Raw genomic sequence first — 13,642 nt, 5'->3', positions numbered from 1 at the left:
AAGGACGCCCAAGACAGAAAATTGGAAGCAGCTTTAAGGTCGTCCTTCGAGGCGGCTGCCTTAAGTTTGCAGGCCTCAGTTTGCAGCTCCTATGTGGCCAGGGCGTGCCTGACGATTGTGCAGCGGGCTTCCCCCTCGGATCCTTCCTTGAGGGCTGACTGGCCGGCCCTGGAATCGGGCTTGGCTTATTTGGCAGACTTACTGTATGATGTCTTGAGAGCCTCGGCTAAAGGTATGGCTCAGACAGTCTCTGTGCGGCGCTGGCTTTGGCTGAAACATTGGTCTGCGGACCACGCCTCTAAGTCCCGCCTGGCTAAGTTGCCTTTTAAAGGCAAGCTGCTCTTTGGGGTCGAGCTGGACAAAATCGTGACCGATCTCGGCACGTCTAAGGGCAAGAGGTTACCAGAGGTCAGGGCTCGGGCCAGTGCTCGCCCCGGTATCTCCAGAGGACGGTTTCAAGAAGCCGGTCGGTACCGCCCGGGCAAGTCGGGCTCCTCTGCCCCCTCTTCCTTCAAAAGGAACTTCTCCCCCAAGCAGCATTCCTTTCGCAGAGACCGCCGTCCCGGAGGTACGCCCTCCGGTCCTCCCCCAGGGTCTCGTACCCAATGACGGGGTCCTGGTCCATGGCCCAGTGCAGATTGGAGGACGCCTGTCCTCGTTTCTGGGCGAGTGGACCAAAGTAACTTCAGACGCTTGGGTGCTGGAAGTCATCAGAGACGGCTACAAGTTAGAGTTCTGCCGACCCTTAAGAGACGGGTTTGTACTCTCTCCCTGCAAGTCTCCGGTCAAAGCTGTGGCAGTGCAGCAGACCTTGGACAACCTGATCCACCTGGGTGCAGTCGTTCCGGTGCCAGAAAATCAGATTGGCAAGGGACGTTACTCCATTTACTTTGTGTTACCAAAGAAAGGAGGTTCTGTCCGGCCTATCCTCGACCTCAAAGGGGTCAATCAGGCCTTGAAAGTGCGGCACTTTCGCATGGAGACTCTCCGCTCTGTTATAGCGGCAGTGAAGGCAGGAGAGTTCTTGGCTTCCTTGGACATCAAGGAAGCGTACCTGCATATTCCCATCTGGCCTCCTCATCAACGCTTTCTGCGTTTTGCAGTCCTGGGCCGACACTTCCAGTTCAGAGCCCTCCCTTTCGGGTTGGCTACTGCTCCGCGGACCTTCTCCAAAGTAATGGTGGTCATCGCGGCCTTCCTGCGAAAGGAAGGAGTACAAGTCCATCCTTATCTGGACGACTGGTTGATCCGAGCCCCCTCTTATGCAGAGTGCGGCAAAGCTGTGGACCGGGAGATTGCTCTTTTGAGCTCCCTGGGGTGGATCATCAACTGGGAGAAGAGCCAGCTGCGCCCGACTCAGTCCCTGGAGTATCTGGGAGTTCGATTCGACACCCAAGTGGGCAGAGTGTTCCTGCCAGACAATCGGATTGTCAAGCTTCAGGCTCAGGTGGACCAGTTCCTAGTAGCCTCTCCTCTTCGGGCTTGGGACTATGTGCAGCTGTTGGGCTCTATGACGGCCACGATGGAAGTAGTGCCCTGGGCCAGGGCTCATATGAGACCACTACAACACTCTCTGCTGCAGCGCTGGACTCCGATGGAGGAGGATTATGCTGTGCGCCTTCCCTTGGACCCAGCAGTGCGCAAGGCGCTGAGCTGGTGGATGCAGACAGACAAGTTGTCTGCAGGAATGCCTCTGGTGACCCCGGAGTGGATTGTCGTCACGACGGACGCCTCTTTGTCGGGCTGGGGAGTCCACTGCTTGGGAAGGACAGTGCAGGGGCTCTGGTCTCCTGCAGAGGCAAAGTGGTCTATCAACCTCCTGGAACTCAGAGCCATTCGGTTGGCGCTTTTGGAGTTCATCCCGGTACTGGCGTTGAAGCCAGTACGGGTCCTGTCGGACAATGCCACGGCTGTGGCCTATGTCAACCGCCAGGGAGGTACCAAGAGCGCCCCTCTAGCCAAGGAGGCCATGAATCTATGCCAGTGGGCGGAAGCGAACCTGGAACAGCTGTCAGCGGCCCACATTGCCGGAGTCATGAATGTCAAGGCGGACTTTCTCAGTCGCCATACCTTGGAGCCCGGAGAGTGGCAGCTATCTGCTCAGGCGTTCTTGGACATCACGAAGCGCTGGGGCCAGCCGAGCCTAGATCTGATGGCATCATCGGCCAATTGCCAAGTGCCGCGCTTTTTCAGCAGAGGACGGGACCCTCGATCCCTGGGAGTAGATGCTCTTCTCCAACAGTGGCCGACACAAGAGCTTCTCTATGTGTTCCCACCCTGGCCCATGTTGGGCAGGGTGCTAGACCGGGTGGCAAAGCATCCGGGCCGGATAATCCTGGTGGGTCCGGACTGGCCCAGACGTCCCTGGTATGCGGACTTGATCAGGCTCTCAGTCGACAATCCTCTGCGGCTGCCAGTGGAGCAGGGCCTGTTACATCAGGGTCCCGTGGTGATGGAGGATCCCTCCCCCTTTGGTCTTACGGCCTGGCTATTGAGCGGCAGCGTCTGAGAAAGAAGGGCTTCTCAGACAAGGTCATCGCCACTATGCTGAGAGCGAGGAAGCGCTCTACTTCTACTGCTTACGCCAGGTTTTGGCGTATCTTTGCAGCGTGGTGTGAAGCAGGCTCACTTTCTCCCTTCACTGCTCCAATTTCTTCAGTGTTGGCGTTCCTGCAAGAAGGTCTGGAGAAAGGCCTGTCGCTCAGTTCCCTTAAAGTCCAGGTAGCGGCTCTGGCTTGCTTCAGGGGCCGCCTGAAGGGTGCTTCCCTGGCTTCGCAGCCAGATGTGGTGCGCTTTCTCAAGGGAGTTAATCACCTGCGCCCTCCTCTGCACTCTGGTGCCTGCGTGGAATCTCAACCTGGTGCTAAGAGCCTTGCAGAAGCCGCCTTTTGAACCCTTGTCGAGGGCTTCTCTGAAAGACCTGACGTTGAAAGCAGTCTTTTTGGTGGCTATCACTTCAGCCAGAAGAGTTTCCGAGCTCCAGGCGCTCTCATGTAGAGAGCCTTTTCTGCAGTTCACTGAGGCAGGAGTGACTATTCGCACAGTGCCTTCCTTCCTGCCCAAGATTGTTTCTCGCTTCCATGTGAATCAGCAGCTCTGTCTCCCTTCCTTTCGTAGGGAGGACTACCCAGAGGAATACTCTGCTCTCAAATATCTGGATGTGAGACGTGTCATCATCAGATACTTGGAAGTGACCAATGATTTCCGGAAATCGATCATCTGTTTGTCCTGTTTGCAGGTCCTCGTAAGGGTCTGCAGGCTGTTAAGCTTACAGTGGCAAGATGGGTCAAGGAAGCCATTGCAGCGGCTTATGTGGCCGCGGGGAAGGTGCTGCCTATCCAGCTGAAGGCTCACTCCACTAGAGCTCAGGCGGCCTCGATGGCAGAGGCCGGGTCCGTCTCCTTGGAAGAGATTTGCAAGGCGGCAACTTGGGCTTCGGCCCATACCTTCTCCAGGCATTACCGCTTGACTGTGGCTGCTCGGGCGGAGGCCCGGTTTGGAGCTTCAGTGTTGCGGTCAGGGATTTCAATGTCCCGCCCTGGGTGAGTACTGCTTCGGTACATCCCACCAGTCTATGGATTGATCAGCATGATGATATGGAAGGTAAAATTATGTATCATACCTGATAATTTTCTTTCCATTAATCATAGCTGATCAATCCATAGCCCCTCCCAGATATCTGTACTGTTTATATTCTGGTTGCATTTCAGGTTCAAGTTTAGTCTTCAGTTCCTGTTCAGGAGGACTTCGTGTTCAAGTTTTTCAATGAATTCTTCAAGAGTTGAGACGAATTTGTGTTACAGTGAGCTGCTGCATTCCTCTCCCCTCCGTTTTACGGGGCTGGATTGAGACTTAAATTCTGCCGGCGCTCCCTCCCGCTTCGTGCGGCAGTAGGGCAGTTTTGTACCCCTCCCGCTTCGGCGGTGTTAGGGTCAGTCAGCTCCTCCCGCGGTTGCGGTTGCAGGATAAGCCAGATCCCCCCGCATCGGCGGGTGTGGTGTCCCTCCCCCGCTCCGCGGGGATGAGCTGGACAGATTCCCCTCCCCCACTTGTGTGGGGATGAGCTGGGTTAATTCCCCTCCCCCGTTTCGGCGGTGGTGAGCTGGGCAGAGTGTCCCTTCGTGGGTGTAATTCTCTAAGTGCTGAGTCCTGCGGATGGAGCTTGGATATCGACATACTGAGGAGTTTCCGGCAGCACATGACCACATATAGGGAGGCAAAAGGATTGCTCTCTATCTCCACCTGCTGTTAGATGGACACAACCCACCAGTCTATGGATTGATCAGCTATGATTAATGGAAAGAAAATTATCAGGTATGATACATAATTTTACCTTCAGATTTACCAAAACAGCCCCACTTAAGTGGTTTTGCCTGTTGTTCGCTTAGGGCTGTGTTGCATTTGCCTGAAGATTAAATCAATATTCAGGTTTTATGGTAGGTTACATTTTACTTGATAAACCACTTAGGGAGAACATCAAAGCGGATTATAATTAATAATACTAAACTAAGACCATTGTCTGAATGGAACTCCAACCATTAAAAGAAAAGAAAAAATAAAAGTACTGCTAAGTTACCATGCCTCCAGGTCCCAGTATATAAGTCCAGACACACTGCCAAAACTACAATATACCAAAAACATCAGATTAGAAATCCATATTAAAGGCTTCTCAAAAAAGATGTGCCTTTAATAGCTTTTTAAAGGTAGTAAGGAAGCTTCCATCTGCAAAGAGACCAACAACTGGTTCCAGAGCATAGCCCCTACCTCATTAAGCGTTGAATTTCACAGTGAAACCAGAGAAACTTGGAGACGAGATGGCACCTCCAGCTGATGCTACTGAGCCGAGGGTATCAAAAAACCACACTAAGTAAAGAGGCGAGCCAGTCTGAAGAATTTTATATATTGGCACCAATGTATATATTTTTTAATGGAAAATTGTATTTGCTTATAACACTATCCATACAAACAAATAAAAACAAATAGTTTACAGATTGTATCTCAATTAGTGAGTATGTATAGTGTCCTGAGATTAATAATCACTCCATTCTGCTGTCTCATTCCCCCCCCCCCCCTCCACCACCACCATCCAGGAGTGCTATAAATACTAATCCCATTTATTCACTCTTAGGGCATGCAGAGTAGCACGCATTCAGTAAGACATGTCCATCCATTCAGTTATCACTATTATAATCTTCCTTTTGGGTCTTCCAAGTTTAATAGTTTGCCTATATCTTCTGAAATTTAGTTAGATGGTATCTCCGCAAGGCTGTGAGTTTGGTCATTTGCTAAACATAGTCCAGTGTTTTGTAACTCTCTGATCATAGTAGGTGTCGAGGGCTGTTTCTTAAAATTTAAGAGGCAAAAATTGGCCCGCTTGGATGTCACCATCTGAAGTACAGATGTCCAGAAGGGTTGCATCCTTGGGCAGGTCCACCATACATGATACATATTGCCTGAGATACCACACTCTCTCCAACTTTTCCCAGTGCCATGATTATATATTTTTAAAAGTCTCCTTTGTGTGTAGTACCATCTGTACATAATTTTGTAACTATTTTCAATTAGATTGCTTGCAATCAATATTTTAAAGAGATATTTGAATCCTTTCCTCCCAGTCCTTCAGTGTAGGTATAGTGCTTAAATCAGCTTCCCATTTAGCAATATATTTTGCTATTGGATTTTTCTGTATCAGGAGAGCAGTGTGTAGACGTGAGATACAGCCTCTTCCACTCCCTCCCTCTTTTGCTTGCTCCAGGTTTGTTACCTCAAGGTTCAGATCACCATGTGTCCTCTATTGGATATAATATGTTATTTGTATTTTAACTCATCCCGCTGATGAACTCCTCAATTCTGCAAAGGATGGAAGTTTCCCATCTTTATATATGGGTATAGCCCTCAGAGACCGAGGGTTAACCAAGGTCTGACCTGCAAGACTCCAGTATCTACATGAGATTATAGTGTCTGTGGTCCAATCTCTTTCATAGGGCAATATTATTCCCATATTATTTTTTTGCTTATATCAAGAAAATCATTCATTTTGCTGAATATTGCACTATAAATAAACAACAGTGAAAACTTCAAAAAACACTTAGCTTTCACTGGAGTGACGTGATAACCCCTCTAATTAGATAAACAACGGGGCCCTTATCGTTTCGCCTTCTTACAGGCTTCTTCAGGTTTTGCCCAATGTAGCTATTAAACCGGGGTGTCACTTGACCATGCTAGAACGCAAGTATTAAGACCGATTCTTAACAGGCCCAAACTCTTTGGGTCTATTTTTTGCTGTTTACTAGTATTGTGGTATTAGGTTACGGAAGCAAGAAGAACAGCTTATACTGTGTTTTTTGAGACTAAGTTTCCCATCTTCCCAGAGTTGCCCCCAGAAAGCCGAGTCCTTGGTCTGCCCAGTGTCCATATGTGAGATCCATCACTCCAGGTAGAAAACCAGGTGCATGACAAATTGGTGTATGTATGAAATATTGCCTCTCTCGGGGAAGAAACGTATTATGTATAGCTTGCCATGTCAATAATCTAGTATCTTTTTGGCATTCTTTTTATTACTTTTTTAGTCTCTGATTTTGAGAGCCATGGGATGGCCCATAATTGGCACCAATATCTTAAACGTTATAGGGGATGCAACTAGTAGCCAATTGACCTGCAAAAATGGGGTGACATGATTACATTCCTTGTCCCAAACAGCAGCTTCACAACAGTGTTCTGAACTAGCTGGAGCTGTTTGAGTTGTCTAAAAGCCCTCTGCACAAGGAATTACAATAGTCCAGATGGGTAAGAACAAAAGCATGTATTATAATTTGGCATGCCCTCCCCACCTCACCCCATTCAATAGTTGCTGAACCAATCAGATTTGCCTCAGTTTAAAAACACATTTACTTACTACTGCAGATCTATGAGGGCGAAATGATAGACCCAAGTCTAAAAATACGCACGGCACTTAATCTCTACAGAGACTAGTTCTAAAAAAAAAAAAAAAGGCCTTTGTTTTTTTTGCATATTGAGCAGCATCTTATTAGCTTGTAACCAGTGAGCAACTTGAGAAAAATAAGATCACAATAAACATGAAGAATGAGTATTCCATGTATCAAAAGGTGGCCATTATTTGAATGTCATCTGCATATATGTAAGAGACTAATCCCAATGACTGAATCTCTGTTGCTAATAGTGTCATAAAAATATTAAATAACGTGGGTGCTAAAAAGGACCCTTGAGGTACTCCACTCGGATGAGAAAGAGACTGAGAATATCCTGTGCCCCAGAGCAGCTGGTAAGTTCTATCTTGCAAATAAGACTGAAACCATTTTAACACCAACTCAGAAATTCCTATGCTGCACAGCCAAATAATAAGAAGAAGATGGTCCAGTAAATCAAAGGCCACCAACAGGTCTAATGATATTAGTAGAATGACATTACCGGCATTTTGGAAGAGAGAGCTGGTTACTGTGCCATTAAACCATGATAGCCTTATTGCATCTCTAAATATTCTTTTTTAATTTGTAGTTTGAGTTTGCAGTGCTGTTTGTTATTCTCTTTAGAAGAGTTCGCTTGAGAAGAGATACCTTTCTTCTAGTTCCCATTAGTCTGGTATTAAGTTTCAACGAGAAAGTGGATTAAAGTGGGAGAAGAAGGTATTTCAGTGCACTGTGGAAACAAGCAGAACACTGTTGTACAATACCAACAGTACAGTAAATTGGCAATCACAGTGGTGATCACTGGTATGACCAGGAAACTGGTGCTCTGAAATCAGACAGTTTGGAAAGCTCCGCTCTGTCCAGGATTTGTGACTGAGGATGAATCTATTCTTCTGGAACTGGAGTGGCTGCATTTGCTTGGCTCATTCTCCCGTCTCTCCATTTCTGCTCGTCTGTACTGTGGCAAGGTCATTTGGGTTGATGGAGTCTGCTGGCTGCGACAGGCACTGTTAGTGGTTGACTTAGTAGAAGAAGAACCTGAATGGGAGCTTCTGGAGCCCGAAGAAGAAGAGTCAGGCTTTACCAGTCGAGCTTTTGGAGCCTCTGCATCTTCCCTGGATACAAAGCCAAACAAAACAGGTTCAAACAAAGTAATTTTTTTTTATATGTTCACATATAGGTTGCAAATTTTAAAATCAAAGTCTAGGCATACCAACAGGTCTATCATTTTCCTTCCTTGCCCTATGCACCCATACTAATTCCAATATCCCTCCTTAACCCCCCCCCCCCCCCCCCCCCCCACCGGATCCAGCATTTCTTGCACAAGGTCTCCCCTGGTCCCACAGACAGCAGCTGCCAGCATATTCTCCCTCTTCCCTTGCCCATGCAGCTGCTTTCCTCCATACTTCTAGTGCGCTAGTACTTTCACGGAAGCTACCATTATGGATCAAGACACCAGTTTGAACCTAGTGCAGCAATGAACAGGGGCAACTGAGGATCACTCCTGCTAGAGCACTAGAGACCCTGATAACAGCCAGGGCTGGGATTAGGGATGGGGAGGAAGCAGATTGGGAGCCTCCATTAATGTGAGGGGGGAGGGTGTGATGTTCATACATGGGGGTGAGGGACAGGGTTGAATTTGAAGTGGGTTGGTTGATGATGGGGGGGGGGGGGGTTAGGTTGTGATCAGGGAGGCCAGGAGTGTAGTGCTTACACCTAGGGATGACTGGAGGGAGTCGGTGGTCAAACATGATCAGGGTATTTGGGTCTTGATCGGGTGGGGGAGGAGATTGGGATGCCTTGTAAAAGATGGTATATCACGTCCATACTAAACAAAACTTTACGGTAAGCATTTGTTTTAAATATCTGGGCAGCTGGCAATTATAACAAAAATACCACAGCGAAAACTTTCAAAAATGAAACAAAAGGATATGGGGAAAGCCAAAAAATAAGCAGAAAACTGAAGCAAACATGTATTTTTGCCTGCAACCCCTATTCTTTGTACACAGCTTTGATGTCTTTAAGCAAAGGTCATGGATTTCACATACTACTTTTTGGGGGGGTATAACCAAAGTGGTTTACGTTTTTATTATATGCAGGAACTTTCTCTGTTCCTAGTGGACTCACAATTTAATTTTTTATACCAGTGGTGGGTTAAGTGACTTGCCCAGGAGCTGCAGTGGGAATTGAACTCAATTCCCCAGGTTCTCAATCCACTGAAATAACCATTAGGCAACTTCTCCACAAAAAATTAAACTTAAGCGGAATAGTTACTTTGCAGCAGGTACAACTGTGTAGGAGCTGTGGGGGGTGGGGGGGAGGACACATTTATAGAGGCACAACATGTTTGCCAACTTTGGCACCCTGCTACAAAAGCACATTTCCCATGCACATACTTTTTCATTTGCTAATTTTCAAAAGGAAACCATGCAGGTGGTTTCTCTTGACAACATGCTTAAAAGGCATATAAGTGCCCAAACAATTCTCTTCCATTGACATTTTGTAAAATGCTGAAAACTTACTATATTTGTATAACATTAGATGTTGCCTTTACTGTACACCTTGATGAACCCTTATTTTGGGAAAGCAGCAGTCAATAAGTATAACATTGACACCCAAGGGCTAGATTTACTAGAGTGTGGTGTAAACACACAATAGCAATGAATAAGTCCCATTACATAAAATGAGCCCTGCGGTAAATAATGTGAGTTAGTGTGGCAGTGCACCATATCATAGTAGCACCTTTTAACAAATGGGGAGAAGGCACTATGGAAGGTATGATGGCAGTTCAGGATGAATGTAGGAAAGCTTTTTAGTCTAGTTGGTTTTTATGTTTAATTTCAATGCCCTGTATGTATACAGTTTTATGGATCATGGCAGCTAGACTTATTTTTTTATTTTTGTTACATTTGTACCCCGCGCTTTCCCACTCATGGCAGGCTCAATGCGGCTTACATGGGGCAATGAAGGGTTAAGTGACTTGCCCAGAGTCACAAGGAGCTGCCTGTGCCTGAAGTGGGAATCGAACTCAGTTCCTCAGGACCAAAGTCCACCACCCTAACCACTAGGCCACTCCTCCACTATTTATGGGAAGCCTAGATTCAAAAGTGCAACACCCCTCCGTATGAAACTTCATTGGTTCCCTATTAGAGAATGAGTCAACTTTAAGGCCATCACACTAATCCACAAAATCATCAATGGAGTATCACCAAGTTACATGGTCAATCTATTAAACCTTCCAACCAGAAACGTGTACATTTTCAAGATCATACCTTAACCTGCACCTTCCCAACTGCAAAGGACTAAAATACAAAACCGACCATGCATCTAACTTCCCCTACCTGGGATCCCAACTCTGGAATGCTGTACCCAGATACATTCGGTCAATTAGTGAATATCTTCCCTTTAGGAAACTATTGAAAACCTATCTATTCAAACAGGTTTACCCGAACGACTTGACCTATCATAAGCAACCCATCTACTTACCGGTTCATCTAATCATTAATAACAATGACTCAGATATTATCTCCTACCAACCTTCTTACCCTCCATGCTCTTCCTCAACTTCTCCTTTATCGATCCACCTCATTACCTATCCCTATCCTTTTACTCATATCTCTTTTATCCCATTTACTCCTTGTTGATTGTCCTATCACATACATCCTTGTTGATTTTGTTACTACAGATTGTATTCTCTTGTTACTATGTAAGCTGCATTGAGCCTGCGATGAGCGGGAAAGCGTGGGGGTACAAATGTAATAAATAAATAAATGTTTTTATTGTGATTCACCAACCAACCATTTTTGCATGTAAAATGCAGTATTATGTATGTAAATTGGCCCTTATAAAGGGGTCCTTTTTACTTAGGTGCGCCATTATATTCTTTTGGGCATGTTATCATTTAGTGCGCATTAATCATTAGCATGTGCTAAATCTGTTAATGCACCTTAGTAAAAGGACCCCAAAATTAGATTACACCTAAAATTACACACAGTGCTTACCTATATGTACTTTTACAGTAGGTGTGTTCAGGGCAGAGTCACGATTTATGGGCATATTTTATTACATGCATATGGGTGTCAAGTATACCTATGTGTCTTTATAAAATAGGCACCTTCTGTACCTCCAAACCTAGGTAACCTGTTATAAAATTGCCATCTATAAGTGGGCGCTTCCTTTTAGGCAACTTGATGCTGTACGGTGAGAACCTATTCTATAGTGGTATCTTGGTGCCTAGATTCCATTCTAGAATACTAGCATTACTTGGCATCATTGCATCTTACATTTATGCACCTGTAGTTACACTAGCTGTAGACCTGGTGCAACTGTAGATGCCTGCATGCAGCAAGGGTGCATGTAACTTAAAGTATTCTGTAAGCTGCACTTTGGCAGCTCACCCATGCCTCTCCTATACTCTGCCCTTGTGAACAGCTGCCTTGGATTTATAAGCTATGCCACTCAACGAGTGCCCTTACAGAAGAGAGCTTAAGTCATTTTGCTGCCACTTAGGCATTAACAGCACTTATAAACCTGCGGCTAGAGTTGCACCTGTAAATATGGTCGTATTCTGATTTGTGAGTACAAGCCAATTGACACCGATAATTGAATGTTAAGCAATTATCAACACGTTGGCACTAATTAGAATTTACATGCACTACTCACTAAGCATCAAACATATAAATGGCGAGTGACCGAACTCACTCGCAAATGTGCAGTAGAGACTTCCCTCTCTGTCCTGCCCCCGCGTCAATATGTGATGACGGGGGCGGGACAGAGAGGGAAACTGCGCTCCCCCCCCCCGAGGTCGCCGCCGCCACCCCTCCACCCGGCCCGGGCCCTCTGATCGCAATTAATTCAACTTACATCGCCGCAGCACGCAGATCAGCTGAGCTCTGGTTGGCCTTCCTTCCCTGCCTGTGTCCCGCCCTTGCCGACTGTACGTCACACGAGGGCGGGACACAGGCAGAGAAGGAAGGCCAGGCCGACGGGAGCTCAGCTGATCTGCGTGCTGCGGCGATGTAAGTTGAATTAATAGCGAACAGAGGGCCCGGGCCGGGTGGAGGGGTGGCGGCGGCGGCGACTCCGGGGGGGGGGGTACCGGTAGCGTCGACCTCGGGGGGGCGGGGCCTTGGAAAACCCCCATTCCAATAGTAGCCCGTTTCAACGGGCTCAACGGCTAGTATTCTATAAATTAGTCCGTGTAAATTCTACCGCTTGGATCTCAAAAAATGGGCATGGCCGTGGAAGGAGCATGTGTGGGTTGTGGGCATTCCTAAAATGTACACACACTGTTATAGAATAACCCATTCCGTTCCTAAAGTTAGGCGTGGGCATTTTACACCAGTTTTTCACTGATATTAATGGTTGCACCTAAAATTTAGTTGCGTGGATTGCGCTATAAACTGCACCTACCTTTATGCACGGTTTATTGAATACGTGTAGGCGCGTTTTCCATCTGCGCTGTTTTTTTTTCAGCACCAAATATAGAAATAGGCCCTAAGTGTACAGTTTACCTGTGAAAATGCTGGGTGTATAAATGCGGGCACTCAGTTGCAGAATTGCCCTTTATATGCAGAGGCTCTTGTTAAGGGGTTTTACAGAGCTGTAGTGGTTTCCAGGTGCCACCTTGTGCTAGAGTGAGAGGGGCTCTCACTATCATTGTGCATTCATTTTGGGGCTTTCCATCGCCTCTCAGATCTAACTAAATTACCTGATCTCATTGGGGGTCTCTTCTTCCTCAAGCTTCCTTCTTTTTCGCATTCTGACCAGAAGACACACGCTGAGGATGATGAGCAAGATACCAACTATGACTCCGCATACTGCCCCAATGATGATACCAATGCTTAGAGTATCTGCTTTGCCTGAGAGGAAAATGTAAGCAAAACAGGTAAAACAAACAAACAAAAAAAAACCTTGCATGCATAGGGCAGTTCCAGTTAAGTATCAGCTGCAGCTAATGCTCGGTAATCTTTCACCAATTTATTCTGACATTGTAGGATTAATTTCACAGAAGGTGTGGCAATTTCTGGTTCTGGTTTTTCAAGGGTGTCTACTGCTTGGCGTTTAGATCACAGAAAAATAATTGGAAGGCAAAGGCCACTGTATTTTTCCAGTTGGATATCTCTCTTTTCAAAAACACTCAGGTTTAGATTGAATTTTAAAAGCTTTAGTCTCCTGCTGTAGCAAATATAGCTTGTATTATTTACTGCTAAACCTGGGAATAAATATCTCCCACTCTTTGACTTGCAGCCCAACCAAAAACAGGAAATTGGCTGCTTGATTTCAGCAGAAACCGAATCCGAAAATAAAACTGCCCCTTCAACAGTTCCCACCCCCTTCCTTCCCCTCCACTCGACCAAAATGAACTGCCTCCTAGACCCACCCGCCAGCGACAGCCCCCTCCTGTTCCCATCCTGCCTGGCAGCAGCCCCCTTCTGGGCCTACCTTGAAACCAAAACCAGAATTTGGTTGGCCTGTACTTTGACTTTGCTCTTTTCTTTCTAAACACAAGAAACAATGTTTATTTTCTGAAGCATTGGTTGAATGCGTTTCAATTTACTGGAATATTTATTTTGGGGCACAGCATTTAAGGCTTCATTTAAGACACATAATACAGATAACCTGTTTCAACAGGAAACACTGCTGCAAAAGTGCTGTTAACCTGCTCTGTGTCTGCATACACTGTCACACCCCAGAGAATTATGTGTAATGAAAAT

General features: G+C 46.4%; 1 protein-coding gene across 1 annotated transcript in view; it reads right to left on the bottom strand.

Annotated features, from left to right (window-relative positions):
• Positions 1-4,920: 4,920 nt before the first annotated feature.
• The window catches only part of LOC115458965 (CXADR-like membrane protein), a 99,034-nt gene continuing 90,312 nt past the window's right edge, over positions 4,921-13,642 (bottom strand). Inside the window, exons 6-7 of the mRNA XM_030188821.1 lie at positions 12,637-12,787; positions 4,921-8,041 (exon numbers count right to left, since the gene is read on the bottom strand). Of these exons, the coding sequence (XP_030044681.1) occupies positions 7,759-8,041; positions 12,637-12,787 (434 nt within the window). The 3' untranslated portion in view covers positions 4,921-7,758. The remainder of the gene's footprint in view (positions 8,042-12,636; positions 12,788-13,642) is intronic.

Source organism: Microcaecilia unicolor, unplaced genomic scaffold, assembly GCF_901765095.1.
Source record: "Microcaecilia unicolor unplaced genomic scaffold, aMicUni1.1, whole genome shotgun sequence".
NCBI classification, from domain to species: Eukaryota; Metazoa; Chordata; class Amphibia; order Gymnophiona; family Siphonopidae; genus Microcaecilia; species Microcaecilia unicolor.
This window is presented reverse-complemented; position numbering and strand designations above follow the sequence as displayed.